This window comes from Sycon ciliatum, chromosome 10, assembly GCF_964019385.1.
Source record: "Sycon ciliatum chromosome 10, ocSycCili1.1, whole genome shotgun sequence".
Lineage (NCBI taxonomy): Eukaryota > Metazoa > Porifera > Calcarea > Leucosolenida > Sycettidae > Sycon > Sycon ciliatum.
The window spans coordinates 6,379,821-6,406,216 of NC_088652.1; the positions used below are offsets into that span (position 1 = coordinate 6,379,821).

Below are 26,396 nucleotides of genomic sequence, written 5' to 3' on the forward strand. Positions count from 1 at the left end.
GTCTTGAACGGCTTGGGTGTTGGTGATGATCTTACAGTCTGCGTAGGCTTCTTTAAAGAAATCGCACAGTGCAGGTTCAGTGTAATCTTGCTCCATAGTGTATAGACTGCGTCCGAAACTGTCAAAAACCAGGATCACGTTTTGCTCGCGACACACGGTCAACCAATGATGTCCGCCTTCCGTTGCATCGTACACCGGTAGAACGTTGTCGGTGTTGACGATACAAAAGTCTCCATTGTTCAAGGGTGGCAAGAGGTCGTAACTCGTGCAGCCCACGAACCCTCCGACACCATTCAATCTTCCTTTGATATCGGCACTGCTGAGAGGATAGTCCATTCTTGATCATAGCCTGAAAATATTTGGCACGTGATCACATGGAGCGTCCGCTCAGGATATCCTTGATGATACGAGTGATCCTGCTTTTGTCCTTCAGCACCTGTTGAATGAATGATGCATCGTCCACCATCACCTTTTGTGCTCTGATCATGAAATGCTCGGGATGGATCAATTTTGCTTCTGTTGTTCTACCATAGGTGGAAGTCATATCGTTGAGATCTTGAAACTTGAGCTGTGATCCCGGTATAGCTATCACAAGGGTGGTTAGTTCCTGAATCTTTCGTTCTGATCGAAGGAACCCATCGACGTGTTTGTTGATTCCCATGGCACCTGCTATGGCTGCAAACGGGTACCTGGACATGTAGATGCGATTCGTCTCGTTGACCAGAGTAGTGTAGTCGTTCATCGTCTGCGTCTTCAGGGCATCCGCAGCCGCTTCCACCCGACTCCTGAACCTCAGTCGATCTTCATCGTAGAGTTGCAGCAGTTGTGATCGGCTTGTGAAATAGTTGCTCTTCAAAAAGGTTACCGGTATATTTGTATGCCGGAGGAAACTGTCCAGGATTTGCAGGATCCATCGGTCAAATTCATGATCTTGTAGTAGATTGAAAGGCACCGATGTTAAAGGTGCCTTTCTCTTCTTCCTGACATCTGAAACGGAATCGCGAACTTGATCGGTAGTGGAATCATAGTTGAGTATGTTGGATGCAATCACATTTCTCACAGACGGGTAACTGATGTGATCGGGATTGTTTTTGAAGTGGGTGTCATATAGACGCTTTACTCGCGGATCGGCTTGCAGTTCCAACAGGGTGGAGGTGCTCAAACTGTGATCTGGTACTTGGGAAAGAACTTTCTTAACGCTTTTCAAGTATGCATTGTAGTTATTACCTCCTTTTTGCCGCATGAGTGGTGGTATACCGAGAACTTCCCACGAATTTGCTCTCTTCTTAATGATGTGTTGAGGATGTTTCGTCATAAACTGCAAGGTTTGCAACCTTTTACGCTTGGGTATCGAGAAGGATCCCTTTCTGAGTCCCACTCTTTGTATACTACTCGGTAGCCCATTTGAGAATTTCACCGTAAGATGCTCCATTCTTATTCATGATTGGAATTTTTTTCAATGTTGTGGCTAACTTTTCGGCTAACTTTTCGGCTAACTTTTCGGCTAACTTTTCGGCTAACTTTTCGGCTAACTTTTCGGCTAACTTTTCGGTTAACTCTTCGACTAATATCGTACACACACACACACACACACACACATCAACGAGGTTTTTATTCAAAAGTCACCTTTAATGCAGTGTCTTCGCAATACGTGTAGTACTGATTAGAAGAGCAATCAATGGTTAGGATAGGTCTGCGACACACCGCCAATAACTTCTCATACAATCTAAAGATAATGGATGACTTCGTGCACAGACCACCAAACAGAGTATTGAGATAACGCTTGATATTGCTTTTATCAGTGAAGCGAAATAGATACATAAAGTTTGCATTGATCTTCATGTCTTTAATGTTATCAAAGCTCTGAGAGAGAAAGAACACGTTCAACTTATGATGATGACTGTACATGGTGAAGAACTTGTAGAGACACTCTCTTTGACTGCCGTGCTTCAAACCCATCACTCTGATGTCATCAATGATCACATAGGTGTTAGGCTGGAGATCCATGTCTTCGATACACTCGGGCATGGTGCTGTAATGCTTGAAGGATTTGAGGCTTGGGAGACGATACTGATCGGCCGGCGTGTTGGAGATGACAACTATACGCTCAGGTTGCACGCGTTTCAGGAGCTTGATGAGAAAGTAGGATTTACCCATGTTGCTCTGTCCCAGAAACAATACGTTTTGACCCCAGGATTTCAGAGCAGGAATGATTTCCGTGAACCAATCCTTAGACTCGAACTGAAGACCAGGAATGTGCAGCCCGTGTCGAGCAGTGGCCGTGGTCGGAACATCGTCATTCCTTACGGGACTAGTCTTTTTCTTCCTCCCGATTTCCTGTCCAAGGAGCGAGATAAAGTCCATGATCAGATGTTGTAGGATGGACCGATGTGAGCGGAACTCATAGAAGACGGTCCTGCACTGTTAATGTTCTGTCGAATTTTTTGAGCAAATGGAGTTTCAGGACGGGTTAGGGATCTACGAGGTGCAGACAGGAACGATGAAGCTTCGTCGAGGGCACGATGTCCTAGTTTTTTGAACAATACCCTTCCTTGTTTCTTTATTCCTCGTGCCCTGCGGCCTTTGGAGCGAACTTGACGAGCTGGTTTCTTGGTTTTTCGAGATGCTCGTTGACGAATCTTCTTCGGTGCATGCCGACGACGACGACTTTTAGTGCGCTTCATGGCACCTGCTGAGCTTCCCTTCCTTACTCCTCTGCCGAATATTTTATCCATTACGTTGTCACCCAGTGATGCCATGGTACCCATGGCCAAGGGAGCAGCCAGATTCGTCAGGAGTGGTATGGCCTTGGCGGCTAATCCTGGTGGAATGGCTAGACCTCCTCGGTGCATGGCAGGGTTGTAAGCTGTTTTCATTTGCGTTTCCACAATGTCTCCGGACTCACCTCTCCCCAAAAGCATGGGAAGAAGTGTCATTCCTGCCATGGCAGCCAGGGGTCCAAGTCCACCGCGTTGCATTGCATCTTGTTTTGTCGTGGGTTCCGCCATCTGCTTTTCCATCTCATCCGGTCCAGCACCGATTAGGTTTTTCCAGAAGCTCTTTTTCCAGAAGAATCCACCGTGTTGTCGACTCGATGTTTTCAAATCACCACCGTAGACACGATGTCTGGTCTCCAGGTCACCACCTTCCATGATGCCCTTTTACTACTAGGTCGGAATTAATTCATACAACTTCGGCTTTGATACCTTCATCTTTGCTCATGGTGTACAAGTACTTGTCCATGCAGAGAAGGTTGACTTTGATCGAGGCGCCATTTTCGCTAGGTCTCCTCACGGGGGCGTTTGTCACGTCGCTAAATTGATAGTCGATGGACAGATTTCCTCTCGATCTTGGATTGTCTGTGGTCCGATCCAGATTCAAGTTGATAGGCACCATAAAGTAGTGATTGCAGTAATCTGCAGCGGTGATGGGGATTTGCGTTCCATACGTCTTGCCGAAAAAGTCTTGAACCAGATTGTAGCCACGCAGGTAGGAGGATTTGTTGTAATCGTAGAAGTATTGCCCTTCAGTATTACGACTCACATCCCACTGGAACTTGAGCGGGTTGTCAAAGAGCGTCTGGTCGTTGACAGTGACACGAAGTTGACTGAGATTTGCATGAATCATGGCCAGTCTGTTCGAAGAATGCGATGCTTGACCTCCAGCCAATGCTGGCTGTGTACCATGAGTCAAATCTGTGAAGAACAGGATCATCCTGCGTGGAATGTCCGCATTGTGAAGCAGTTCCAGTGTACCAGCATCATCTGAAATGCTCTTTTGTATGAGACGAGGGCACCACGTGTGGAAATAGAGTTGTTTGGGAAGGCGTACACGATCGGTGAGATTGGGTTCCATGCGATAGGTAGTGTACACAAAGTCCAATTGGAGTAGATCGATCTCAATATCACCGACGCTCAGAGCACTGTTGACACCACCGCCTTGATCGCTAAGCATGATGTATCTGGAAAGCTCGGATTGTGGCAGATCAAAGCGAAGCTTCACCTGTGTACCCGGGGGTAACCAAGCATCGTCCTGATTGAAAAACGGTAGGAAGGGTCTCAGCTTGTACTGAAACCGTCCAACAGCTGCACGAAGTGCATTTTCCTGAACCGTGTTGGAGAAGCCTTCGTTGGTGACAAGCTCGACGGTGGGTGCACGCCTGAGTGTGAAATCATCGGCGAAATCCGGTGCTTGTGCTGCATTAGCGTTTGCAGCGTTTGTTTCGAAGGCATAGCCATGCTTACGCTTCACACCAAGTTGATAGGGCGTTAAATCCACACCTCTCAATGCTCTTTGCGGATCCAGTTTCTGTAGACCGTAGAGATCCGAGTCCACGTACTGAAGGCGTTCGCTGCTGCTCTCCATTAGACTGAGGATGTGCTGAACCATTTGCATGTCGGCAACTTTACTCGATTGCGTGACCTCTGTTCCGTTGATCTCCACTCGAATGTTCTTGAACCATGAAAAGGCTGGTGACGTGGTGCACACCCATCGCGTGTAGTCTCCAGGCTGGTTATTGAGATTGTTTTTGACACTATAGCGCATTTTCACGATGAAATAGCTCTCCCCCAGAGCAATGAAATTCGGCGACGAGATGTCTAGTTCATTGTTCAGGGATGGTGGTGATCGATCTGCTGTGGAAAAGAGTCCTACTCCGCGTCTACCCTCAAGCAACGAGAGTTTCTTCTCCGTCCTGTCGAGGATGTTCTTCTGAACGATCTTCGTGTTGGTCAGGAGTCCCGTGAAGGACTCCGGAGCTTGTGGTGAGTATATCTCCTGTGCCATTCTTGCGAGTCACATTATAATAGGGGTGAATTTTTTTCAAAGATCCAATATCCAGTGTCTTGCGAAAGTCGTTCATCATCGATATCAATCGTTGATGCTCCTCGTTAGTGAGCTTCCCATCTTCAAGAGTAATGCCCAATTCCAACATGAACGAGTCTTCAGCTCTCTCCATCTGCTGCAGTTGTTCAATACACTTGACAAGCTGACGTTTGGTGTCGAGAACGTGTTTACCAATGCATGCCATGATCACACCGATAATCGTGCTACTGATGGCGATGATTCGAATGCGATGTTCTCCAGATACAACACCACTCCCTTGAAGGATATTGAGAATGGTTTGAATGAGTATGAGAAAGGACAAGATTGCAGTGTTGTAAATCACGTACTTCTCCCGGCAACGCACCTTTTCGCTCTCCAATTTCTTTCGTTTTGCTATATCCTCCACCATGTCACGCACGTGACGGACACGAACATCTGGAAGATCCATCTAAGTCGTGTTGGTGATCCGAAGATCAAGGTAGACGGGATATCCGGAAGTAATGTGTTCACCGGTGTTGAATTTCAACCAGAACGAAATGCTAGTCACGTTTTCGTGTGGAATCAGCAGTCGTTTGTCTTCTTTCCCGAACACGTAGTTATTCAAACCGTTGAGGGTTTGAATAAGAAAAGTCTTCAGCACCCTCGAATCAGTATTGTCTTCGTACTCCACAGCAGGTCCAATGAGGTCGGTGTAGAGCAGGACAAGTCTTCTGCCTTTCGTCAGATCCACAGCGAACGGGAACGTGTGAGATCCCTCGATCGTGTATGGCTTGAGAATAGTGCCCACACCCAGCACCAATGCGGGTGAGTCCTTCTTCAACAAGCACCGTTTATTCCTGGGTACCGAGACACTTATGCGGCTGGTGTGACGAGAGTAGGAAAACACAATGTCTCCGTGTCCTGCTCGTTTCAGAGTGGTATTGATAATAGACACCAAATCGTCTACATCGCTGTATGTTCCCGTCTTGATGGAAAGTCTATCCTCTTCTTCTTCTTCTTCTACACCATGTACCACATAGAGTTTGTTCGTTGCCTCGTCTATGTTCTCAAAGTGTACTTCAAACTGAGCCGATTCAACATGCAGGACTTTATCACGCGTATCGAGCTCCTTCACATTTAGAGTAAAGTTCGGTTTGTGCAATCCCCTGCTCACGCCCGACGTGTTGTTCGCCACTGTCAATATCACAGACATTCTGGTGTTGTGATGACACTCACTATAGATAGGTTTTATTTTTCATTTTCATCTCAAGAATGTAGTGTAGCATGTGTGCTATATATTATGTACAATCAAAGTAGCACTTTCATATATCGTAGTGTGCCATGAGTTCTGTGTGGATGCGCTGGACTGTGTGAGAAGATAAACTCTCTGCAAAGTGCAAATGACAGAACAACTTTGATGAAGTGCCGTTGAAGAATTGAGTACCACCAATGCTATAATTGCAATCTTCGATTCCATTGGTCCTGGAAAATGGGACAGTGTCTAAGTTGGAATGTATCAAAATGGAGTTTACGTATAGAGTGAATAGGCCTTCTGAATTCCGAGCGTAACTTATGACACACTTTGTACCCAAGAGATCCGTCATACTCGACACAGGTTTATCCAAAGCCGCCGATAATTGGCTGACTACAGACGAAACGGGTATGTTGAATGATGAATGGCCGGGACGCGTGAAGTAGTTGCCGCTTATGTGGGTGGCAGTGAACAACACGTACAAACTATCCAAGCTGAAATTTCCGACAGTATCGATATCGAATGCCTTCAATGACATGTTTCTAGGGTCAGGTGCGTCCACTTGAATTACTTGGAACATTGCAAAAGACATGTTGTCGTGAAACAGATTGACGAATCGTTCTCTAATGGAAACTTGGCTGGGTTGTGTAATGTTGAGGTAGAAGTGATCGTCTCGGAACATGTCGATGCTGTTCACGTTGATTCTCTTGTCCTTCATGTCAACGATATTTCCCCCTCTGTATCTGTTTCTGCTCACCCTGGTGACGGTTTCAAATCTGCTAGGATGAGAGTATATGTAGAGGTAGGCGTTTCTCCGAATGAGAGGTAGTAGATGAAACGGATCGGATAGGTTCTGATTTGATTGCGGACCCACGGGACCTCTGGCTCCTGGAGGACCTATGGGGCCGACGATTCCTTGGGGGCCCACGGGACCTCTGTTTCCTGGAGGACCGGTTGCACCGATGGTTCCTTGGGGACCGACGGGACCTGTGGTTCCTTGATCACCTTGAACACCACGTTCACCTTGTGAGCCGTCTTGTCCATCTTCTCCTCTAGGCCCAATCTCACCTTCAGGACCAACTAATCCACGTTCTCCACGTGGTCCAACTTCACCTCTGGGACCTTCTGGACCAGGTATTCCTTGATCGCCTTTTTGACCGCGTTCACCACCTTGTCCATCGCCTCCTCTAGGTCCAGTCTCACCTTCAGGACCGATCAATCCACGTTCCCCACGTGGACCAGCTTCACCTCTTGGTCCACGAAGCCGACCGAAAGCCATCCATTTCGAGCTGATTTTCTTGTACACGATCAGCGTGGCTGCATCGAGGTAGAAGTCACCATTTCTCCCTACAGAGTTCAGCGGCATGCCACCTCCACTAAGCCATCCCAATCCCCGATCACCACGAGGACCTTTCATCTTGCGCACAGCGTCGATGTCGTGTTGCAATCTCGATGAGGATTGACAGATTTCATTCTTGACCCAACCGGCAGGGACAGCACATGTCAAAGAGCTATCGTCGTACGCCAAAATCTGAAGTAAAAGCCTGCTGCGCGTTCAAGCGCAAACCGCTGTGCAAAAACGTTTGTCATGTTCTGCAAAAGTGCACCGCGTCGCATGCACTATGTACAAAGTACTTTTACTTGTTTTTGAGAGAGAGAAGAAGATCCTCTTTTTTGTTCGGCGGGATTGAAAGATCTGCCAGTGGACCGGAGAGCTACAACACTGGAAGCAGATGAAAGGGCTTGCGGAATCTTCTCTGTCTACGTAGCGACAAGACTTTAGTTTGCGACAGACTTTCGTCCTTTCGTCGCGGACGCAATTCTTGTTGCTGCTACCAGAAAACTCTGAGAACGAAACGATCAAATGCTAAAGCGAGCTTTGCGTTCAGTGTACGATACTGGTTTTTGTAGCCCATCAAGCCCTTTATTTGCGAGACTTGGTCTAGATCGTTTGGCATGCATGTATTGCAAGAAAATGCTGCATCTGACGTGGCGCTTTTTGGAAGGCCGCTGTAGTGTCACATTAAGTCCAATGTTCGAGCGTTTAAATAATGGTCTTGCAACGCGCAGCCTGGTATCACGCACACTTAAGTTGCCCAATGTCCGAACTGCTTTTGCCCGTCATGGCGCTTCCTTCCAAGCTGTGGAATGATTTACACCCTCTAGCTCGCTGTGTTGATAACTCCGCCCGTTTTAAGAAACTGTTACCCCAATGCCTTGCTTTTTCACGCTAGTACTTATGACTTTAATTAAAAAAAAAAAAATCACGGTTCGCGTGAGACTCGGCTGGAAGCCGGGTTTTCCGCATCCGTAGGAACGCCACTACTTATGACTTTCAGCTATGCAAAATGCGAACATAATCACCTATCCAGTACCAGTACCGGTAGTCTATTATTCATATCTTTTTGCATCTTTCCCTCGAGTGGGTCTATTGTTATTAGGCAATTGTCTGTTATAGTCGCCACTATACATAAAAATCCAATCCAATCCAATCGTAAATGGGTTGACGAAGTGGGTAGTGTCGGTGAACAGCTGCAGAATATTCTGCCGCCGTGGAGCAGCAGTCCAAAGTTGAGTCGCCGACTCCAAACACGTTTCAACGTCGGAGAATGAAGCGCTTCCCTATGCCTATGCCGTCGCGGGTGTAATGCAGTTTCGCATCAGCTTGCAGTAGATCGTCAGTAGCCAGAGGTAATACAGGTAGGTGTTGTTGTGGAAATTATATACAAGTAATAATAATTATTATGTAACTTGTTGTAGCTTACAAGTGACATACATGTAGTGTCTCTTGACCGTGCTGATCGCCATTGTAACATTGTGGATCTTGGAAAATGTTAGTTCTGGACCCAGTGATCGCCGCCAGCTCAGCTCTGTTTCCATCAAGTTTGCAGTGAATGCGTCCGTGAGGAATCCATCGTCTGGTTGTCTCTACCCGTGACTCCAACGGCCTATCGTAATGGATAGCCGCCTGGAGTCTTGAGCAATAGCTAGCTGCTAGTGCTAGGCATCAAGTCTGTAAGCTCCTTGTGATGAAAGTATTTTTCGATGTTTTGTACAAGTCCGAAGATCCTTGTATTTTTTATTGCATTTTTGGATGAATTGGGTGGACCATCCTGGACGAAAAGTGATACGACCATAGTGGTAGTGTTCGAACCGTGCGTGACGCCCCTGAGGAGTTATGACGGTTTGTACACTCGTCTATAACCCGCAGTAAGTATGTACTGTAAATTGTAGGCAGAACGCGTAACCGCGTCCATGGCCAATCGGCTCATACTAAAAAAAACGGTAAACGCATCCATGGCATGGAAAGAGTTAATGTTGCCAAGCTCCACTGGAGCCGACTTCATTACATGAAGAATTCATTACACTTTGGGTTGCATGGTTTAGGTCCACCTGTTTTAACCTCAATACTGATGGCTCATTGCCGAAAATAGACATGCACAACAGACTGACTGTATAGGTTCAAAAACTATGTGACTACAATGTCCGTTCATTCAAAGGCCATACACCTACTTTTAGGCACATATCGTTGACAGAGGTACCCAAGTGTATGGTTATTGTCCCACGTCCGTAATCTGGAAATTTCTGGCTGATAGTATCCGTATATGTAATCATCCCGAATCGCTGGAAATGTTGATGCCCATGGAAGTTGTGCCGTAACGGTCGACAATGCAGCTTCCCATTTCCAAGCACTCCAGTTCCCGGGGCTCCATGTACCAGTCAGGCCTACCCACGTAGCGGACGTTCCCATGACTGTAGAGTTGGCGCACTGCAGATGAGCAATTGTCTGAACAGTAGCCAGTGATCCGCCAAGTGACCGACAGGATTTGTTGGCGTCTTTCCAGGTTTTACCGTCCAATTGAAAAGTCCAATCGACTTGCCAAGTACTGGTGTTGGTTTGAGCACAGTCTTTCCATGTCGCTGCACAGAGCGAATCAATGCACAAGAACTGAAACTACAACGAATGTTCTGAAAACAGACTGATGTTTATTAAACACGTACATGAAAAGCACACTCCCCATACAACGTACCCAATTATGCAGTATATTCTGTTCTTTATAGCCGAAGTTCGGTGTAACAGAAATGCACTTATTGCCGAGATCCGATTATACTATCGGATCTTGGCTCTACATCCAATTTTGATTGTGCGATGATTGCCAACGGGCATAAAGCGTTAAGTTACAACGAAAGATTGGATGAGCTATGTATTAGCGAAACAGCTGTCTGAAGGAGTTTATCAATATCGTCTACGGAAGTGTCCTCGCGATAGTGGTGGTTGTGTACAGGAGGGTCTAGTCGGCTAAAGAGCGCAGTATGGTGGTGGAGGTGACTCAACATTTTCTTCAATGGCCGAGAGCTCTGTCGCACCCTGTAATAATGAAAGATTGGTTGGTTGGTATAATTCATTTTACTTCGCCCGAATGCACATGCATTGCTGCCTTCTAAAGTGGATTATCCAAGTTCCCACGCTAAAAGACGAAGAACGGATAAACAAATGATGAGATTATGAAGCATGTGTAATGTTAATCTTAATTTCATTTTGAATCGCAGTGAAGAGACTGTTTTTTAGTAGAGAAGTGAAGTTTCCTATCAGTGTAAAGCAATCAATCTTAATAAATTATAACACCCAGCTTGAATCATCCCTGAACTTGTTATACAGGTGCATAGTAGACGCATCTGTCAACGGTGTCTAGCCAAGTTAGTCTATCTCCTGCGGCATGGAGAGCGCTCTCCACAGAGAGATCCGCTCTCTTAAGATAATCCCGAATTGTATATATCCACCGCAATGGGTGATGCTTACAGTTTGTTTTATGTCGCTTGAGTTGATGGATAGCTATAGTGCTTTGATCGAGGCGGATGCGGGACCCTCTCGCACTACATCGCCAAACCACAACTGCCTGGGTCGCCAGAATGTGGCGCTAACTGGAGATTGTTTTGTTTTTGAGTATAAGTTGTTATTTGTGATGCGTTACAGCAGACTATCTTCAGGAGTACGGGTAGCCTCCTCCATTGCCATTTGTCCAGTTTGTCTTTGAGCAATGTGGACAGAGTCCGTAATACGCAATTGTATAGAATGAGCGTTTTTATGAGGCAGTTAAACATACACGGTCGGGATTGAAAGGAATTTCGTCTCCACTAATTTGAACCAAACGGCCTGTCTATAATAGATTGCATTAGTAGCTTGGAAATACCACACCCTCTCAACCGAGAAGAGCCCTGTGTTATATCACAGGGTGATAGAGAGAACACCATTGAGAATTGTTTGTTTGTTTGTATTCTCTATTTAGAGTGGGAAGTCCAAAGCAGGCCCTAGACTAATATTAACCCTTTAAGAGCCGCCCCATACTTGAATGCGTCGTAAACGACGCATTCAAATGCAAAACTTCAAAAGATCGTAACTCAGTCCAATCTCGCTCAAATCCAGTGATCGAAATATCCAGGGCGAAGAGAAAACTCTCACCTGTCGGGAGCAACAATCCGCGAGGCGCTGCGAGCAACGGTTCCTGAGATAAATCACTCGTAAGTTGAGCCGCGATCGCGGCAATTTCAAAAGCGCGCAGTGCGACTTTAGTATTGAGAATTTTGAGACTTTTCGTCACGCTGATGTACTCGAATTTGCATGGGTTTCACTGTTGATATTGTCAAGAGTACACAGCGAAAAAATAGGAACTCCACGATCGAGTAAAATGAAATATCTGGAGCGGGACGCAATTGGACGCATTTGGGGCATTTTTCGTACTGTCGCTGCGATCTAGCGCTGGATAGACGGTGTGCTGGCTATCATGATCGACCTCATTCTCTTCCTCTCGCGGAGACCTTTCCAGGAAGCCCTAGATTATGAGGATTGAGTGAGTAGAACTGGAGCTATGATCCAAGGAACACGAAAAAATGCAGAATTTTGAAATTTTCCTGTGGCTCTTAAAGGGTTAATGGTCCCACTAGTGAGGGAATGCTGTATATCTGTGCATAAGGATCAGTGAGTGTAACAGCAACTAGTAGGGAAAGAAAAAGGAGAACAAAAACAACTCAAACAGGAGTTGCGACTTGCATAGGGGGAAAATAACGTAAAGAGCAGTGCATACAGCATTTGTAAAAACGCTTATTTATCTGGTAAGCAAAAAGGCAAGAGCCATTGACTTAAAGCGATTGCGTTTTCTTTCTTGCCTGACCGCAGCGGGGAGCTGGTTCCATAAGATGGTCCCAGCATAGGTAACCTGTCTGGCAAGATATGCAGTTGGGCTGGCTGGGACAATCAGTAAATTGCTGTGCCCACCACGAGTTTGAGTGGAATTACTGCGGCTGAAAAAGTTAGCGAACCACGTGCTGATGTTAGAGGAGTCATGGAGACAACGCCAGATTAAAACCAGAAGGTGCATGTTGGCGTATGTGGTCAATGTTTGGATGGTCATGCATGTAAGGGTATTGCTTGTGGATTATCCCGGGAGGTACCCGACACACTGTGCGTACAGCACCCTTGAAGAGCCCATTAAGCCGTCTACTTTGATACGGCGTGAGAAATGGTAAGTAAGCAGAAGCGGCATACATAAAGTGTGATAAAATGAAAGAACGAAAATAGGTTATGCGACATAGAAAAGGCAGGAACGTAGCGTATCCTCTGAGCACGCCAACATTCGACGCGACGCCCCGTGCGACGTGGTCGACCATGGTGTTCCAACCGTGTCCGCATCAAAGTGGAGACCTAAATATTTCGCAGAGCGAACAGTTGTCAGAGGCAGTCCATTACATTGCACTTGCAAGTCAAATGTTTGAGATCGTACTGGCGATATCGACATGATCTGGGTCTTCGTTTCATTCAAGATGAGACCGCGGTTCCTAAGCCAATTGGCGAGGTGCTGGACAGCACTTGAGAGATTTTGGGACACCTCACCCGTGCTCTTGCTGCTGGATCTAATTGAGATATCGTCCGCAAACTTCAGGGTCACAACGTTGTAAGTGGACAGCTCTTTCGCAATGTCACGGACGTAGAGAACAAACAACAGGGGCCCGAGAACTGACCCCTATGGTAGTCCGGAGAAGCTAGTGTATGGTGAGCTCTGTACCTGACCGATTTGACATACTGTGTCCGATCTGAGAGGTAGTCTGCAAGCCATTGCAGCACCGTTCCACCAATTCCGACCTCGAATAGGTCCTGAATAAGGGTTTGGTGCTTCAACTTATCAAATGCTTTTGACATATCCAAGAAAGCACTCCGCGTGAAGAACTTTTTTGTCTGGGCTTGGCATATGCCTTCAACAGCTAATACAAGGGCATCACATGTGGGATTATGTGAACGATAGCCGAACTGAGTTGGTGGAAATAGATCATGTCGGCACAAGTACTGGGTGAGCTGATCATAGAAGACTCGTTCCAAAGCATTGAAACTATCGACATTAGAGACACGGGTCTGTGATTCTTTGCTATGCTGGGATCACCACCTTTAAACAGAGGTGAAATGCTGGCCACCTTCATAGGAGCTGGGAAATGTCCCTCCCTCATGGATTTGTTGAACAGTAGGGCCAATGACGGCGCAAGAACATCTGCAGGAGCTCGAAGAAGGGCTGCAAGGATGCCGTCACTGCCATCTGCCTTCGTCGGATTCTGTTGCTCTAGAAGCTTCCGGACTTTTGCAATAGATACAGGAACAAATTCCACAAAACTAGGTGCCGTTCGTGGCCCTTGGGGTAGGTGAAGATGAACTGAGCGGCTGGGATCTTCCACGATCTTGGCGAAAGCACTTCGAATTGCCTCAGCTGAGCACTGAAGTGGTGCCGATTTTCTTTGTTTCCTCGTCAACTGGTTGATGATTCGCCAGGTTTGTTTTACATCACAAGTCGCAAGCTGAAATTTTGTACTGTAGTACGCTTCTTTCAGCTTCCGGTGAAGCGTACCGGTAATTCGCATCAACAGTGCCGCGATGAAGCCAGGGAAGTCGGCGGCTGGTGGCCAGGACATGTTTACAGCAATGAACTGTCCGCAGGACCACGGCTTGGGTTTGAGTCACAGCCGGCCAGATCGCTACAACAACGAGACGTGAACAGGTCCGCCAGCGGAGATGCAAACAATGCAACTGATCACCAAGTACGTTTTGACACGGATGACCGCACAGCAGTAACAGGGCATTCAATTATTTCAACAGCTACTGGTACACATGGTACTGGTGGTACCATCCCAGACTACAGAGGTCACCAGCGCAGCGCTGTCCAGTCCAACATTGGCCAGTATACAGATGGTTCCGCAACAGTGACCATGACAAGTGCCACTACATGTACCACAGTAAGTGTCAATGATGGTGTGAGTGTTCTTGTTAGGCCTGCTACTGCAAACACAACTACCTCAGGCAGTACATCTAGTAGTAGTTCTAAGGTTACTGGTCCTACATTACCCTTGGGCAGTACTGGCAGTAGCAATGTTCTTCCAAGCAATTCTGTATTCTAAACCAGTACGCATATTGTGAATACTGCAGTGAATACTAAGTACAGTGTTGGTACACAGGCTAATCCACACTCTTTCAGAAAGCCTCCAGTGGCAGTGTCAATGGCAGCGCCCCAGTCATGTATCCAGTGTCAGGCACCGTCTATGAGCACAATGCCAATGGCTTCTACAGGTACTAATGTATATGGGCATACCGACCAACCACAGATGTCTTCCGGGTACATGCAACATCCAAGGGTTATGCAACACCATCCAATATTGGAAATCAAATGTATGCAACAGGGCTACCTCAAATGCAACAAAACTAGGCTCGTGCAGAGCTGTGGAAGCAGCTACAACGAGTTGGCATACCAATATTCAGCGGTGACAAACGTACGTTTGAGTCATTCCGAGAAGCTTTCATGGCATGTGTAGATAGTGCACCCGTTACGCCTCAGTACAAGCTGTTGCAATTGAGGCAGTATTTGGCAGGAGAAGCACTGACAGCCATCGAGCGATTTGGCTACTCACCATCAGGCTATGACGCAGCTAAGAAGTTGCTAGAGCGCAAGTATGGCGGTGAGCGTCGCGGTGTGGCTTTACATATTGAACGCGCACAGCCACTTGACCACATCGATGGGTCTGCAACCAGTGGTACCTCCACGTGCACAGCCAACACTCCCAACAGTAGCAGCAGCAACAGCAGCACAGCGGGCTGGTCGAGTCTCTGTTGATGTTGTGGTGCCTGAGCGCCACATGCGCGACAGCCTGGAAACGACTGCACCAATTCTGCAAACTAGTCGGTACCAAGGTGATTACAGACACCATCATGCTGGCGTTTGAAGCCTACCTGGCACGTCAACATGCCGCTTCAACCGTCCGCTTGTATGTGTCGGCGATCCGGGCAATTGCCTAAGAAAACGGCAAAGATCTCTCTTCGCGAAGAGTGGACCTCGCAGTTAAAGGGGAACTGTCACCAAAAAAATTCTTTGTCTTCTCTTGTCGTTCTTTGGCTGCTGATCACGATGGTGTTATCCGTTTTTCTCTGCGATGGCTGAAAGTGGGTGAAAACGTGAAAAGAAGGTGCCCAAAATTGTCCCGAAGTACCGAGTGACGTCACGCCGGACTTGACCTCCACGCGTACTTTCATCGTCAAAAACGAAGTCCAGCCAATGTGCTCGTCGATCGAGCCAACTGTTCGATGTACAGTGCACGCTTGCCTTCTGAACTCGGACACTCGATGTGTACTTTGTACACAATGAGAACGCCAAAAAGGGACAAAATAAACAAAAGTCGACAGCAGTTTGTCGCACTGGTACTTCCTCCACGAAGCTCCAGCTCTTTGTTTTATTTGTGATCACGAAGGAGTCGAAGGATGTTTGTTTGCTGTTAGTGTGACACACATACCTCGTACTTGAAAATCATGTCGTTGTATCGAAGGTGGCGGTGTTGTCCACCCGGCTCTGAAATGGAAGACGTCAGAGTTTGTCATCTGCATCTTCAGCAACATCGCCAGATGAATCGCCTTCACGTACCTACATCGCGTTCCTTTGGGGCTCGGGTTGGTGGTGTTATCGCCGGCCGGAGGAGTACTGTTTTCTGCATACGCACTCATCATCGTGTTGTTCCTCACACAAAAAGTTCAAGACAACAACGTACTTCCGTGCTCACAAAATAAAACTTACATCCTCGCGGAAGAAGTCAAAAAGGTGAAAGCTCAGCTAGCTGCTTTTTATTTTGATTTGGCTGTGTAGCTGCACGTGGGTCTCTGCCTCTTTGGCATTCTCCTTCGGTACGACGTACCCATCTGAGTTACAGTTCAAAAGGCACACGTGCACCGTACATTAGAACAGCTAGCTCGATCGACCAGCACACGGGCTGGACTTCGTTTTTGACGACGAATGTACGCGTAGAGGTCAAGTCCGGCGTGACGTCACTCGGTACTTTGGGACAATTCTGGACACCTACTTTTCACGTTTTCACCCACTTCCAGCCATCGCAGAGAAAAACGGATGACACCATCGTGATCAGGAGCCAAAGAACTACAAGATAAGACAAAGAAAATTTTTGGTGACAGTTCCCCTTTAAAGGAGTGGCACGTGCACAGGCCAACCCAACTAAGAACGCCAGCAAGCCAATCCTCCGGCCCCACATGGAAGCTATGCGCAACGCCCTGATTAGGTCTAATCTCAACGCTACTGACCGAGCCATGGCATGGGCAGCCATTTGCCTGGGCTTCTTCGCCTGTCTCCGGGCAAGCAAATACACTTCCACAACCGCCACAACCATGTCAGATGGGGGCCTGCGAACAAATGACCTCTCCATCACGCCGCAGGCAATACAGGTCCCAATCAAGAAGTCCAAGACCGACCAACTCGGCAAGGGTCACTCCGTCGGGCTCACAACCACCAACTCAACGGTTTGCCCGGTCAGAGCCATGCATACCTATCTCTCCAGACGCGCCAACCTGCCCAATAGAACACTGGTCATCGAAAGCTGTGGCAATTTCCTGGCTGCACAAAGACTCACACGTCTAATCCGTCAGCTCCTGAGCAGCGCAGGGTACCCACCGAACCAGTATCCAATGCACGGCCTCAGAGCCGGACCCGCAACCACAGGAGCATTGAGCGGCTTCACCGAATCCGAGATCATGAAACTCGGCAGAACGGCGAAGTGCCTGCTACAAGCACTATGTCCGCTGTGGAAAGTAACTGTTCACCGTCCGCAGGCGCGCAAGCGCGCACAGCCACATACACGCACCCGCATACACATACACACGCACGCACGCACGCGCACACCCACATGCATGCACACACGCATGCGTACGCGCACCCGCACTCTGACACCGTGCAAGCATGCAGGCATGCACACACGCTACGCACCCGCTGGTACGCCCACTCGCGGACGCACGCACTCACGTTCCAGCACTGACTGTGCACGCACGCTTCTGATACTAATGAGAAGCTATCTGCTCCACTTAGTGTCGGTGCTATTGCTCTCACCTATGGCACCATGCCACCCATAGCTTTGGGACTGCATGCGATTCAAACCCTTATCAGTGTCACTAAGGGGATACAAACATACGAATGGCATGCATTTGAACTACATGCATGTAGCTGAAGCGCTTGAATACCATACTAAGGTCATTCAGCTGACCAACGCGGAATTTGGGGGCATTCGGCGGCTTGGTCTGATTCCTAGCTTGTTGGTAACCGGCTTAAGATTTCAAAGGTTGCTATGACAACGTGCAGTCATGCGCAGGGCCACCCACCACGCATTTGGGGTCCCAGGAAAGACAGAAACACGTTGCTAAGCAACAGCAAAAGCGCTCGGCGAGTATCACGCTACTCATGCAGCACGCACGTTGGCTTAGGGTATCACGCTACCCTTGCGCTGCGGGGTACCACATTGCCCCTAGCTGGAATCAGACCCGCGCCCCGGATACCTTGCGCTGGCCTCCTGACGGCCAAACTCAACCAACTTGTGCGCTGTGACTGGGGTTGTGCATGTACTAGCAACATAATGTGGCCCAGGTTGGCAGACTTTCAATTAGCCAAGCGAGCTACTCAGGCCAGGGTGCATGATCAGTATTCGCAGCACTTATTGTCCATGCAGCAGTCGGGTTTACCAAGTATAAAACGATTAACTTTTAGGAAATTACAGGCCACATGCCACGTACTGCTCTTTTCTCTCCGAAACTCAACACTTGCAAGCCAGATATGAAAAAAAGAAAAAAATCGTCAGTCACACCACCGGGACACGAACCAGGGACCTTGCTATTCGCGAGGAATGCTCTAACCAACTGAGCTACAGAATTACTCTTATCCACGGTGATGGTGAATCTATCCTTCTTTGAAGTCCAAATTTCAAATTGCAATTTGTATTTGCTCGCAGTGGACATAGTTTTATGCGCTCCCCATGATATCAAGCGAATGGCCGAGGGCGCTCTTGATTGGTGTGAGTTGCCAGTATGGTGCAAGCCAGATATGGATTGATCGAAGAAGGATAGATTTACCATCACTGTTGAGAAGAGTCATACTGTAGCTCAATTGGTTAGAGCATTGCTCGCGAATAGCAAGGTCCCTGGTTCGAGTCCCTGTGGTGTGACTGATGATTGTTTCTTTTTTCATATCGGGCTTTCAAGCGTTGAATTTCGGAGGGAAAAGAGCGGTACGTGGCATGTGGCCTCTAATTTCCTAAAACTTTGAAATTCACCGTGAAAATTGCAATAAAACAATTAAAATGAAACAATTCCAGAACGGTTTTTCGGGACTACCATCAAAATCGTCACATAGTAAGAATGCCTAAAACAACCAGTTATATGTAGCTAGATAAATAAGAAAAGAAGCGTGAGAATGCAGCAGCTCGAAGTTATGCGTGACGCGCGAAGTGTGAACTTATGCATAGTATCTGAGAATGGTAGCAGTAGATGAATGTGGCAGCTGTGAATGCGTGTGGACAAAACTGGTAAGTCCGTATTATTTAAAACTATGCGTGCTACAACATAATGATGGGGATGAACAGGATGATCAGGAGGACAGCAAGCGCGAGCAGGATCAGGAAGTGGAGGATGAGAGTAATACTGACGAGTAGGAGTTCGATATCGACAAGAACAAGTCCGGTATCTACAAGCATTTGGTGTCCAGTCCGGATTGTTGTAAGTTGTTTGACGATTCCTGGTTGAAATTTGGTGCGCACATTTCTTTAAGCAGTTGCAGGTGTTGGAAGCTTTATATGTTCGTACACGTGACCCGGTACTATGCAAGCAAAAAGAAAATTTTGTAGCACTCACACTTTTAAATAATACGCACTCACCAGTTTTGTCCAAACGGAGACACAGCTGCCACATTAATCTACTGCTACCATTCTCAGATACACTGCATAAGTTCACACCCACCTCAGCCGTAGTGCACACACCGCGTCTGAGACAGTGTCTTTATTGAAGTTTTTTCGCTAGCTTAGGCCATCATTTTTTATATCTATGTTTCGCGTCAGGTCAACTTCCAGAATCGTATGCGAGAGGTGGAAAGAAATAAAAAGTTGCAAAATAATAAAAAAGGATCATCAGAGGTGTATAGCACTGTACATACTACATAGCCTATTGACTATTGTCAATAGCTCGTGCATGGTGTACATTCGAAAGAAAATCGTACATCGAAGCACAAAATCTGGGTTATCAGCAAGAGGAAATATCACTTTGGACAGAGGAGGCAACCGTTGGTGCCCATGCTTCGCTGGATTATTCTACTCAGCCTTCAGCAGCGGTGCAAAGAGCTCCGAAACGACGCATCCTCTCAGCTTGAGGCGATCGATGCGGTCTGGTGTAAGCTCAAAGAATTCTGCTCGCAGATGCAGAACAAACGATCTACCAACCCTGGCCTCGAGGCCAATTCTGAATCCCAGCTTCGCCGTATGCAACCAGTCCACACTGATGACTCGCACGATCGTACACTCACTGTGCATGTTCGATTATTTTATTTTTTTCCGGAAAAAATCAAAACGTATGCGTGCGGACGACGCGAAACATAGATATAAAAAATGATGGCCTTATATACTCTCCCTCGCTCTATGTTGCGGCACAGTAGCTCCCTTGTTCATGTAATAGCTGGCCTACTGTAACAATTATGACTTTGCTGGCCAAATAGCTGAGGCTGCAGTTACCTTTTTTTTTTTTGTGTGTAAGGGGTGTAGTAGGTTGCGTGTATTGAGGCTCCCGTTTTTCCGTAGTTTTTAGGTAGCTTTTGGGGACTAGCCCCAACAGCCTGGGTGGGATGGCTAGCCCAGATCACACTGAGCAGCTGGTGAGCGCCGAACAGGTCCATACACAGCTTCGCTCATTGCCTGGCATCGAACACAATGTTGTAGAAGTGCTGAGAACTCTAGCTCGTCTTGAAAGCCAACTTCAGGACCAGGAGAAACGATATCAACGAAGGATTAGTGGATTGAGCTGCGAACTTTCCCAGCTGAGAGAGGACCTGGCCGACACTCGCCTGTGCCAAAATTTGGACATCGGCAATGTTACGTGTACGTCTTGCAAATCAAACTCCTCCGCCATTGCAGACCAAGAGAGAGAGCAAGAAACAACCAGCCAGAGGCAGCGCCGAAATCGAAAGAAACGTAGTACAGGCACAGAAAGTCGTTCACAGTCCGGCGTGCCCGTAGAGAGTTCACGACCCATTGATCCCGAGATGGACCTGACTAGCAGTGTCAGATCCGACGTTGACAGCTCAAACAACAAGCCGTCCAACTCCCGTACACATGGTACACCCAGACCCAGCTCGGAGGTGACCCCGCCACGTGTGGATCGCTTGCCGAAATTTGAAGAGATGAGTGAGGATTCGGACGCCACATGGCGACTCATCACCTCCACCAAACCCACAGCGAAGAAGAGAGTCCTGTTTGTCGGAAATCGGATGCATGCAATTACTGCAGACCAGCTGAAGGAGTTCATCGCAGCAAAAGCAGCTGAGGCTGACCACAATGTCCAAGTGTTTGACGTAAAAATATTTCAAAAAGAAAAATCCTCCACTGCGCGTATTGTTGCCACTGCAGCGGACGAATCGTTTCTCAGCAACAAGCGCTTCTGGCCAAGGCCTGTGTACACAAGAGAGTGGAACTTCGATAAGTACACCCAGTCTGATGCCAGTGGAGATCAACAAACAGCGCAGAGCAGCACCACGACCACCAACAGCAGCAGCAGCCGCACGGACGACAGTAAGAGCGGATACGGCGTGGATTGCAATATCCTAGATGACACCTGTGGAGCACCGGCCCGGACTCCAGGCCAGAAATCACGGGGCTATCAGCGTGACTCGCCGCCCGAGACGCAAGCTGCGAAGTTTAGTGTCACTGTTGGCAACGCATTTGCATCTCTAAGTCAGGATGTGGATAATATATCTGTGCAATGACTGGAAGAAGATTAGGCAACGACCCTGCTGCTCATGAACTGAATATGCAAACGCAAACTCCAACAATTCGAATTTTACTGCTGAACATTAGGAGCCTGAGGAACAAAGTTGGAGAGCTGGCATGGCTTGCCGACCTTCACAGTCCTGACATCATCTGTGTAAACGAGACCTGGGTAGACGACACCATGTCTGATGGAGAGATAGCTTTGGATGGCTTCAACATACTACGATCAGACAGAAAAGATCAGGCCGGTGGAGGAGTCTGCCTGTACTCCAAGGCATCCCTCCTGGTCAAGCCAAGAATGGACCTCACAGAATCGGCAATTGAGGGCTGCTGGGGAGAAATCCATTGCCAATCTGGAACTTGTTTGATAGGAACCATTTATCGACCTCCATCTGAGCCAGTTCGATACTGGGACTGCCTGGACGACCATCTCCATTCAGCTATAATGCCCGGGAAGAACGTGATTATTTGTGGCGACATCAACATAAACACCAATCCAACAGCACCTCCAGATCCACAGCTTCACTATCTGACCTCGTGGCCAGCTACAGTTTATATCCCGGAGTTCACCAGCCGACTCGGTTCTCAGCAAACTCTGCACCAACCACACTGGATCAATTTTACAATACATTCGACCCTCTAAATATGGCTACTGTTATCCCCATCGCGTTCAGCGACCATGCAGCAGTTCTCAGTGAATTTCAACTCAGCCCAGTAAGAAGTACTGTAACTTCTGGGCTACGGCGACACTACCGAAACATAAATCATGACCAGTTCAAGGCAGATTTGGTCGAACAGGATTTTTGTGAAATTGACGGAAGCCCAACTGTCATGTGGACTGAGTGGGCCAGCCGCTTTCTACAAGTGTTAGACAGACATGCTCCTCTTGCACCAAGCCCTCGACGCAAGAAAAAATCAGTACCATGGATGAACCGCCAGTTATTACACCTCTTGACCAAGCGCAACCGGCTCCATAGGAGGTGGCTTAGTGATGGAACAGAACATTCCCACTCAGCTTTCAAGGCTGCCAGGCGGGAAGCTACCAGCTATAATAGGCAACAGAAAGAGACCTACTACCAATCCAAGTTTCGAGCCGCGTCTGGCAATACCAAACAGACATGGCACACGATCAAAGAATTGAGTGGTAAACATCGACAATCTCAGCCACCTCAATGTTCTGTTGATGCCATCCGAAACACCTTTGCAGAGATAGTAGAGGACGCCAGCCGCCCAGTGCATCTCTCATTTCCCTACGGGCCCGCCTCAAGCACTGATCTGACAGCCTTTGCGCCAGTGTCTATTGCCAGAGGGACGAAGCTCCTCGAACGTTTAAATCCGGCCAAGTCCAGCGGTGATGATGACATTTCTGCAGCCCTTCTCCGCGCACATGCAGACGTACTGGCGCCATCCCTGACTTTGATCTTTAACAAGTCCCTGAGAGAGGGCATATTTCCTGCCCAGATGAAAAGTGCTAGGATATCGCCACTCTTCAAAGGCGGAGATCCGAGCATGCCAAAGAATCATCGACCAGTGTCCTTGTTATCGATTGCATCCAAAGTGTTGGAAAGGATAGTCCACGAGCAACTCACACGATATCTAGTCCAGAGCAATTTATTCCCGCCAACTCAATTCGGCTACAGATCCCACCACTCTTCATCCGACGCACCAGTGCTAGCTGTGGAAGGTATCTGTGAGGCCCGCATGAACAGACTCAACACAGGTGTAGCCTTTGTTGATATGTCAAAGGCATTCGATAAAGTGAAACATCAAACTCTTGTGCAAGATCTGTTCGAACTTGGCATCTGCGACACGGCACTCTGTTGGCTGGTAGATTACCTCTCTGATAGAGAACAGTACGTTCAGGTTGGCCAGACTAGAAGTCTCCCGTACACCAGTTACTCAGGTGTCCGCCAGGGGTCGGTACTGGGCCCACTGCTATTTATTGTCTATGCCCGCGGCATAGCAGAAGAACTATCGCCGTTTAATGTGGGAGCAATCCAGTTTGCTGATGACATCTCTATACGATGTAGCAGGGAGTCTGCGGAAGCTGTTTCTGCACACCTTTCAGCTGCTGTTCAGCACCTGGCCACCTGGCTGAAGGGCCGTGGTTTAATTCTTAATGAAAGAAAGACAAAGATATTGCCTATTCCCCCATCCCCATCTCAAGCACTTGAGCTGCATGTCATTTGTAATGGGCAGACGCTGCCTGTTGTGAAAACGGCCAAGTATCTTGGCCTACATTTCGACTCAGACATGAGCTGGAACACCATGACAAGCCATGTTGCACGCCGCGTTGCCGCTAAGATTGGGCTACTAAATCGAAGTGCAGCATGTTTGCCTTTTTCTTGCCGTGTTCAGTTTTTCAGGTCCTTCATACTATCAGAATTTGACTATGCATCTGCTGCCTATGCCCCTTTCTTATCGTCTTATCAGGATAAGCGCCTAAATAGTTTGTTCAAACGTGCGGCTCGCTCGGTGTGCAGGGCAGCCCCTCGCACTCACACGGCTCCCTTACTTGAACGCATGAATGCCCATACCCTCAGCATATACACCCACATGCACATTCTTGTATTCATTTGGCGCTGCCTGAACAAATCTTCAAGTACTCTGTTTGCAAGCTTTTTCACCCGTAGTCCCTCTCTCCGAACACGAGGAGGGAGCAGCAAGTTACTCATCATTCCTGTCTCCCCACTGCATCCTCAGCTAAGCGCATTAGCCATGCTGGAGCTACCCTGTGGAACCAGCTCCCAGACACAGCACGCCTCGAAAGAAAGCGCGCCACTTTGAAATCGCTAAGCCTGGCCTTTCTGTTAGGCAGTACCGTCAACTAGGATGAACTCATCTGCTTCACTACCTCTCTCTCTCTCCCTCTCTCTCTCTCTCTCTCTCTCTCTCTCTCTCTCTCTCTCTCTCTCTCTCTCTCTCTCTCTCTCTCTCTCTCTCTCTCTCTCTCTCTCTCTCTCTCTCTCTCTCTCTCTCACTCACTCACTCCTTTATTCCCGGTTGCCGTGCTTGTGACTTTTTTCCCCTGCTGCCGTGCTCATATTAGTTATCTAACTACAGCTGTATCTTCTTCTTGGTTCTGTTTGTCCGCTTATTATTATATTTTCTTTTCTCTTATTATCAGTGGGACCATTGTCATTAGGTTTAGGCCTGTTTTGGAACTCAACTTTAAATAAAGCGAATCAAACAAACAACAACAACCTCACCAATCATCTCATATTTTCAATGTTCCTTTTATTTTACTTATATAATTTCGCAACCTCTCTCTCTCTCTCTCTCTCTCTCTCTCTCTCTCGCTCTCCCTCCCCACCCACTCTTGGTGCGTCTAGGTGGCTATGAAGTCGAGACCCTAGGTCGGCGGAGCTCCCTAAACCTCACCACCACTGCCACGATTCAGGTTGTGCGTGCTTCCCCTAGCTGCATCTCATTTTTGGCATTAAATGGTGTTTGTAAAAAAAAAAAAAAAAAATCTATACGCGTTATGCATAACCGCGGGCTGCTGCTGCATTCTCACGCTTCTTTTCATTTTACTCTAGCTATATAACTGGTTGTTTTAGTGATTCTTACTATGTGATGGATGTACCGCTGATGATAGTCACGAGAAAGCGTTCTGGAATTGTTTCATTTTAATTGGTTTCTACATTGTTATGAGTGTACAATTGATATTTTTAATTGCTATTCTATAGCAGATTATTACAGGGTGCGACAGAGCTCTCGGCCATTGAAGAAAATGTTGAGTCACCTCCACAATTACACTGCGCTCTTTAGCCGATTAGACCCTCCTGCACACAACCATCACCATTGCGAGGACACTTCCGTAGACGATATTGATAAACTCCTTCAGACAGCTGTTCATTTAACATCCACCTTCACTGCTGAGCTATGTATTAGCGAAACAGCTGTCTGAAGGAGTTTATCAATATCGTCTACGGAAGTGTAGTCGCAATGGTGATGGTTGTGTGCAGGAGGGTCTAGTCGGCTAAAGAGCGCAGTGTAATGGTGGAGGTGACTCAACATTTTCTATAGCAGATTGTTTTACATAAAGGTAACTGGTGGCGTTAGTGGACAGTATAACGTAACTTTTAGTTCCTTAGTCCTTGTGTTTGCCATTAATGTATCTACTGTATTACCTTTAGGCAATGTTGCAATGTAGACATCTGGGGAGGTGCTGCTGTTTATTCCAGTCGTAGTGGTGTAGAATGCATGGACTCGGTACGTCGTGCTGGCACTCAGGTTTGACAGAACGGTAGACTCACTTGTGCCACAAACCGAAGTTGTGACAGCCGCTGTCCTTTTGTCCGCGTACACAAAGCAGAATCGAGATATCCATTCCCGAAGTATCTGTGGCTGCACTAAACGTGCGAAGATCTCAGTTTCGGTGGAGTCGACAGCTATGTTGGAGGGTTCTACATGGGAAAAAACATAGTGTGGACCGTTTGAACTGACAATGTAAAAGGAATTTTTTTATTGAACTTCTATATTTTTGCCTGGGAGCCTGGAAGCCATTGCCCATGACAGACCAGCATGGCGATATCTATGCATGAGGGTCTGTGCATTGTGATATTCCGACATATCCTGACACAGTCAAACTCAGGAAATAGCACTATCATTATCACTCAGGCTGCAATATTCATAATTATACACATATTCATAAATGTGCATTCCATTTGTAATATTATTTATATATTTTGGAAGTGAAGTGAACCTATGCAGCGAAGAGACCGTAGTTGGAGGGTTTGAAGTGAGGTTCCCTGTAATATATTCATAAATGACATATCTTCAATATCCATGAGCTACATTGTATATTTATATAATATAACCTAACCAGTTGATTATATGGGAAATATAAACCTGTATACAAATCGAAGCGAAGCCGAGGTTTGTATATTGGTTTATATTAATTGGGAACTCGTGGCCTGGCACGAGGGTAACATGGATGCAGCTAATGGGATTTCGGTCTTTGACCACTTGGTGGTGGGTCTGATCTACTCACCTCCCACCGTTTAGGCGCTGC

General features: G+C 47.4%; 2 protein-coding genes across 2 annotated transcripts in view; both read right to left on the minus strand.

Annotated features, from left to right (window-relative positions):
• Window positions 1-370: 370 nt before the first annotated feature.
• LOC135826573 (short-chain collagen C4-like) lies at window positions 371-7,472 on the minus strand. The gene is made up of 2 exons (XM_065339178.1): window positions 6,813-7,472; window positions 371-436 (listed from the first exon to the last, which is right to left on the minus strand). The coding sequence occupies exons 1-2, from the start codon at window positions 7,470-7,472 to the stop codon at window positions 371-373; spliced, it is 726 nt and encodes a 241-aa protein (XP_065195250.1).
• Window positions 7,473-9,150: 1,678 nt separating this feature from the next.
• LOC135826544 (uncharacterized) overlaps window positions 9,151-26,396 on the minus strand; it is a 41,458-nt gene continuing 24,212 nt past the window's right edge. Inside the window, exons 4-5 of the mRNA XM_065339153.1 lie at window positions 25,513-25,788; window positions 9,151-9,976 (exon numbers count right to left, since the gene is read on the minus strand). Coding sequence (XP_065195225.1) covers window positions 9,546-9,976; window positions 25,513-25,788 — 707 coding nt within the window. The 3' untranslated portion in view covers window positions 9,151-9,545. The remainder of the gene's footprint in view (window positions 9,977-25,512; window positions 25,789-26,396) is intronic.

Excerpts from the sequence above, each read along its gene's own strand:
- LOC135826573 (XM_065339178.1), bottom strand. The coding sequence starts at position 7,472 with ATGAAAGGTCCTCGTGGTGATCGGGGATTGGGATGGCTTAGTGGAGGT. Across the intron at positions 437-6,812 it reads GATTTGAAACCGTCACCAGG|GTGCTGAAGGACAAAAGCAG; the intron begins GTGAGCAGAAAC and ends TTCATTCAACAG.